Below are 7,040 nucleotides of genomic sequence, written 5' to 3' on the forward strand. Positions count from 1 at the left end.
CCTTCTATTTTGATCCCATAAAGCTACAGTAACTGATCGCACATTCATACTTGTCACTAATGTACTTCCTTGACTCTGGTAGATTGAAAACCATCTTTTCATTTCCACCTGAACACATCATTGCTTCTGAGTGAATAGTGAGAGACTACTGGCAAAAATCTTTCCCCCACTGAAATGGATGGAACCAACGTCTCAGCTTCGCCCTCTGAGTACTCTGCTCTTATAGTCTCTTAGTGTCATGGAGCAAAGCCCCAAACAAACTATACGTGTATGCACAGTTACTGAGGCTGTTAGTATTCACGGAGCATAGCAAGGAAACCGAAATTAAACATTTCTGCTGGTGTTTCTACATTTACATACAAAACTACTCACAATGCTGTGAAATAGGGAGAAAACAAAACACAAATGTTTGGGTTTTGACTGCTCTCCATGCATTCCCCTGACCTAACTATAAGAAAGCCAGCCGACCAGCTTGCTTCTACTAGACATACTCTTTTCCTGCTAGTCTCTTACGCCAGCTGACAGCATTACTATATTCATTAACACCAGTGACTTGGCCTAAAATGGAGCATGTTGCAGCCTGTGCCATTGACCCTGTTCACTCTGCATTCCAACACGATGCAATAAATTACCACTGCAGAGAAAAGGATGGAAGAAACTGAATTGCTACGACCACCTGTGTAGCAAAAACCAGTTACTCGCCTAAGTATAACCATGTGTATCTGGAAGGCAACTGACAGCTCGGGTTGGTTACGCTGTTTGGTCTATCTGCAGGACAGCTGCTTGGGTCGTTTCTTCATCAGATTGTTCCATCTCCCTGCTGACTGGGTTGTTTCTTTCGTCATAGAGTTTCTGGCTAGGAGCTTCTAGAGGCATCCCATACTCTTCATCATCTTCAACGATGGACAGCTCGATGTTGTTGTTCATCATGGCATTCCCTTCCATTCTGGCTTCCTTCTCTAATGAATCAACTACTGCTTTGCCCTCTTCAGTCAGCGAGGTGGTAGGTGTCATATCTGAGTGCATGTCAGCGAATGACATTTCATCCTCATTCTCAGCTTGGTCGTTGCTTGTAGTTTCTGGTGCCTTGTCCTCAGCTTCAGCAGGGCTCTCTCCTTCACGGGCTTTCTTCACGTTCAGTGTGAGGGGAGGTACTTTGAAAGCTGAACTCTTTGAAGAAGAGGATTTTTGATGATGTACAGTAAGTGATTTCTTGATCTTTTCTCTCCGTTCAGGTGAGACAATCTTTGTGCTGATCTTGTTCATCTTCTTCTCAATGTTTTGGCGGGAAAACGCTTTCTTGAGGCTGTCTACTTTCTTGAGGCTGGATCTTTTAATTTTCTCAGCTCTTGATTCTTCTGTTTTCTCCTCTGCACTGTCATCCACATCATCTTCCTCATGGAACATTTCATCATCTGAACACAACTCCACGGTGTGCAAGGTTTCTTCCAGTGTTTTGTTCTCATCCACAGGCTCCTCTTTTCCTTCCGTAATGCTGGGAATAGGCTCCTTTGCAAAAACACTGGCAGGAATCTCATTTTCCTCCTGAAAAAATTGACAATATTTGAGTTTCATAGTTCACAGGACACAAATTTAATAAACAAAGCATAATCCTGAACAATTACTCCCCCCCCGCCCCCAATAAGATGAATGCTGAACATTTCTTGTTGTTTCAGTGTATTTAAGGAGTAACAAGCCACTCAAAGCCCACTGAACCATTATTTGGTAAAGTTCAAGACTAATGAGCTGTCAGCTCTAAGATTTCTCTTTCAGAGTGACTTGGAATGTTTACAGAATAGAAATCCCGTTCTTGTCATTTAAATTAGATAGTGTTTAATAAGAGTTTAGCTGTAAAGTTGAACGCCTATCCCTGAGGAGAAGGAGTGGTATGGTGGCTAAGGGCTACAGAAGTTAGGTAACCCCCCAGAGCTTTTAAGTTTCTCTAGCCAAAGACTCAGAGTTTCTCTGCAGAGATGCTGTTTGCATCTGAGAGGTATCCAGGATGACAAATGCAGTTAGCACTTCCACTGTATTTCAGAAAAATGTATGTTGCTGTTAAAAATGGGTTGTTGATACTGAGAAGCCAAGAAGTTTAGAGTATCTACTATTTTACAGCTATTTACAGAAAAAAGCTAGTAAATTTGGTTGCTAAATTGGTAAATATTAAAAATACAGACAGGATAACTCCTTTAAAAATAGAGTTTATGGCATATAAAAATAAATTTATACCACATTATACCACATAGAAGACACTAGAAGTCACTTCTAGCCAAGAGGAAAATGATGGCATTTTCAAAATAAACCAAGAAAGGGCATGGTATAAAAAGGAGGTATGTGAAAACAAAACAGGCTGAACAAGGGCAGAAGCTGCAAGTCGTAATGAAGGACCTCTGTGACTACCGAGCACGGAAGCTCTGCAACCCTGAGCAGTACGGAGGCGCCACAATGGACACTCTGTTCCGCGGTAGGTTTTGCAGGCATCTGCCCACGCAAAGAAAACGAGGCTCCTTGCACGCTCCCTTTTGCTTTTGGAATTGTTACGCCTTCGATCTGCATAGTCTCTATTCATTTCCTTTTTATCACCTTCAGACAGAGCACATGCAACATCACTTTTAGCTGTATGGATTGGAAGGATTTTCTTCACCACCACCCCTGTTTATTTTTAGCTGCAAAAAGCAGTAAGTGACGAGTGAAATGGTTGTAACAGTCTCAGACCTGTCCCTGGTGGGCCTGAGTGTACAGCTAAGGGGAAAAAGGGTCACATACACTTCAAAGTCCATGCTCATTATTTCAGGACTGAGCATACACTTGTGATCACTGGAGAGAGAGTGTCTTGTGTTAAATTTGCTGTTGAGGTTGTGTAAGGATGTTGTACGTGGTTGTTTTTAAAAACAAAATAGCCCCCACTACCTTGAAGCACTTCTGGAACTCAGGAATATGCACGTGGACAGGCAGAATAATTTTATACCATATATACACAGTATATGGTCATGTACATACTGTGATTCAAGTGTTGAGGAATATCCCTCAAGGATGTAAAAGAGAAAAGTATCCAAAAAAAGGATGGCGGTTTGACAGCTTTTATGTGCTTTACCTCTACAGTTCCTGCACACCTTTCTGGACCAGCAGCCTCATGCAAACACACTGGCACAGATGAAGCTTTCCAAGCCCTTTGCCTGCAATGGAACGTCTAATAAAGCCAGTGCTCTTCCCCCAACACCTGTAGTGTTGTGGCAGCTATTGGCAACAGTGACCAAGATAACAAAACAAAGCAAACCGGCACCAGCTTTAAGTGAAAACAGCTGTAATGGCAGTACAAATATTTATATTTTCTCTCCACTGAAGCCAATGAAATGTGGATTGTATGAGTGGCTCCAGTGTTAAATTATTCCCCAGAGCGCAAGAACTCACTACAAAGCATAATTTACGTGTCTCGAGCATTCTTTACAAACCTAGGTAGTCGCATACTGTTTTAACATCTGAATATTCAGGTGTGAGTGCCTGAGTGGCATAGAGAACTCTGGTTTTCATGAGTAAAGATGGGTTGTAACTTCTAAAGTATTTAATCTAGAAAAGTGATGTCATATGAGATTGATCGCAGTGCTATCTGAGCCAGAGACGTCCAGGGCAGCTCTTCCCAAGGTCAGCTTAGCTCTCTGTCTACATTATCCACGTTAAACTGAAGTACTGCATGCGGTCTCTAGAAGAATATGGACATAGATTTTATTTCAATTTTTATCAAATTTGTGACTGAGTAGAAGGGAGATTGTCCATATTTGCAAAGAAAAAAGCCCTCTAAACGTAAATGTCCTGCATAATAATGAGGTAATGATTCACTTCAAAGCAGACCTGGTGGTCTCTGGCTAGCAAACAGCACTGTCATTCAGAAATCACCTCTGTCTAAGCTCCCTCCATGGCCCTGGAAAACATCAGCCTCTGGGCATCTATTACTCCACTTGTAAAATGGGAATGACATGCTTCTCTATCTCACGTTCCTGAAAGACCTCAGGATCACAGGAACTATGAAAATGAAAATAAATTCAGTAAAATGCTTTGGAAATACAAAAGCGGTATAGTAGGAGTAACGTTCTGTGGCAGAACAGATGTTTGTATTTCAAGTACAGTTACTGCTAACGTGTTGTAAGTGGGCTATTGGTACTTCTTTGGTTTAACAAGTTTATTTGACAGCTGTATTTTGTTTTGATTAGTTTTTCAAGCATATTTCATTTTGGAAGACTAGAACAATACATTGAAAAATGCCAACTGTTACAAACTGCATAACTATTCTCCATGCCAAAAAAAGTAGAACTTTGATCTTTTCTTCTTGATCTAATCTAAAATTCTGAGAAAGCAATACATCTTTTTATTTTCCACATACGAGTTCAAAAACGGCACTTGGCATTTTCTCAGATGAGCTTGACGGTAGGTAACTAGCTCCCTGGAATTCTATTTTTCCATGTAGTGCAAGTGCTCTGTGTAAAACAGCTCTTGCTAATACTAGTAATACTTGCAAAGTTAAAATCAGTGCCTTCCTGTGGCTTTGATGAGCCGTTCTCTGGAACTTTCTATAGGTCATAATCTCATCCCTATCTTTTACCAGAAAGGAAGGTAAGATCCATAAGGGCGTGCTACAAAACTGGGTGGCCCGAGTGAACAGGCAGTTCATTTTCTCAGAAGCACTGACTCTCTGATGCTGCACAAGGGAGACTAGTGTGCTTTGGATCGGGTTTTTGCTGGATTTGTTGTGAGAGGCTATGGCCTCCAAGAAGGGAAGATGGAATTTTGCTGTGCTTACAGCAGTCCAGGCTCCTCTGTACTTTGTAGCTGCTGTTATATGCCTAAACAATTACTCGACTAAAACTTGTTTTGCTACACAAAACAGGCCAAAAGATGACAAATCCTTCTAAAAACAGCTATAGCTCCGCCTAGTTAGACCTGGATGTCACGGGGAGGGAGGAGGGCAGGGAGCAGGCTGGAACTGCAGGCAAGGAGCTGGAAATCACCAGCTGCCCATTTGCATGTCCTGTGCAGGCTGGGGCATTGGCTGCACGGTCGCCCTGACCTCCTACAGCACAGCTGGAGCATGGCCCAAGAGCTGCGTGACGCATTTTGTATTAATCAATATAAGAGTATTCTCCCTGCAAGGCTCCAGAGGAAATGTAGTAGTTAAATAATAGCATTATCAGCTTGCAGTTGTTCTGTTTCCCTCCCTTGTTCATTTTTGAGTTTGAAGTTGCTTTTTCAAAACATTATTACAGTGACCCAAACAAGACACAAGCAAGTGGCTAATTTCCTGTGCCCTCCTCTTGCTTCATTTCACGATTTCACGATTTTATTTTACCAAGGGCAGCATCTGAAAGGGGCTTGAATATCAGCGTGCTTGACCCCAAGCTGTAATTATGACTTATTTATCTGTTCTATTCACTAGTAAACACAATGTTTAATTGAAAAATTAATCATGAGGCTTTTTGTATCTTGCATTTTGCTTTTGCAGCTAAAAAGGCAAACAAAACCCCCACCAAACCAGAACCAAAAAGCTGGTCATGTGGCGAGAACAAAATCGAGGGGAACAATGCCAAAGCTTAACAAGGATTTTTTAAAACAGTCACTTCAGTGTTTTGCTAAATTGCTGTGTCACTTGTGGCATTTGTAATAACTTCTGCATCTCAAACGCTTGGAATGGAGATCCGTTAAAATATGTCACCAATTAAAGAAATATATGCAAACTAGGAATGATGCAGACAGTCTAGGGAGAGAAAACTAAGAGCATTTTAATGGAAAATATGTAAATAGCTGAACTTTTGTAAACACAGTTCATCCTCGGTGCGTATGCTGAGGGAAAGCTGATGCTGACGAGTGGCAGCACAGTTTCATAAAATGCAGAGCTGAAGCCCAGTCGTGTTTTTAGCTATGCTCAGTGCTCCCACCCCAAGTATCAGGGAGTTTGAAGTGTATGGTGAATGCAGAACTGAATCACATATGTGTATTTTTATTTTCATACCAAGCTGTCTTCCTAAGCTGGAAAAGCTGGTACTAATGAGAAACACAGTGTGAAATTTTGGATTGTGTGTTTTCAGTGGAAAAGAAGAATCCCCCAACTGCAGTCTCATATACTCGGATTTTCCTTTTGTTTTTAGGGAAATCTGGCATCAATATGGCTTCATTGCTGTGACTTTGCCTTCTTGCAATTATTTATCCATAGATTCCTGCTCAGGGCAGCACAGAAACCCAGCCAGCCTTCTGCCCTTTTTCCTCTGTACTAGAAAGCAAGGCGGTGGCCCCACTGACTAACAGGTCATCCCATCTCCAGCTTGTAACACCCCCCACAGGGAGATTTTGAGTAGGTGGGCACCCAAGTAAGGCATCTGCCCAGGCCGGCAGCAGTGTACAGGCACAACTGAGCGAGCACCCGCCATCCCTGCAGGTGTGGCAGCTTCCCCAGTGGAAAATCCCAGCTCCTCCCAGGCTCCACCAGAGACAGCCCTGGGCACTCCCCTCCCTGAACACCCTCCAGTGCCCCAGCAGCCATGGCTTTCCAGACAGCCACGCTGCCTTTTAGCAACAGGCCAGTGCCAGGAGCAATTTCCAGCTGACAGTTGAATTTTTTTTTTTTCTGAATTTAACTGCAGTGTTTCTCTTCTAAGGTTTGTGTTCCTGACCTGCATGAGATTGGCATTGGTCAAGTTGACCTCCCTCCCACCACAGCAACCTATTTTCCAGTGAGAGACAGGAGCACAATCAACTAAATCCTTGTAAAAGCAATGAAGAACAGACCTCCTGTCACACCAGTGATGCAGGCAGTGGAGAAGAAGTGGATTTTCTTTAGCTGTTGTTCTGGGACACAGACCTGTATTGCTTTGGGTTTGTGCTCTTTAGAACTGAGTTTTACGGAAAGACTCAGAGGTTTAAATGGGCCTTAGCTTTGCAATACTATTTAGTGTTCAGAAACTGGTCAGGATGCTGCTTTCTCCTCCAAACCCTTCTGGGTGAGTTTTACCAGTAGCTTTACCCAGTGCCTGCAAATCCCTGCCACTAGGTAG

At 42.6% G+C, this 7,040-nt stretch overlaps 1 protein-coding gene across 1 annotated transcript in view; it reads right to left on the reverse strand.

The window, feature by feature from the left end:
• Positions 1-750: 750 nt before the first annotated feature.
• SDPR (serum deprivation response) overlaps positions 751-7,040 on the reverse strand; it is a gene marked incomplete at its 5' end in the record, with an annotated part of 8,169 nt that continues 1,879 nt past the window's right edge. Inside the window, one exon of the mRNA XM_010133422.1 lies at positions 751-1,545. Coding sequence (XP_010131724.1) covers positions 751-1,545 — 795 coding nt within the window. The remainder of the gene's footprint in view (positions 1,546-7,040) is intronic.

This window comes from Buceros rhinoceros, unplaced genomic scaffold (assembly GCF_000710305.1).
Source record: "Buceros rhinoceros silvestris isolate BGI_N320 unplaced genomic scaffold, ASM71030v1 scaffold23073, whole genome shotgun sequence".
In the NCBI taxonomy this organism is placed as follows: Eukaryota; Metazoa; Chordata; class Aves; order Bucerotiformes; family Bucerotidae; genus Buceros; species Buceros rhinoceros.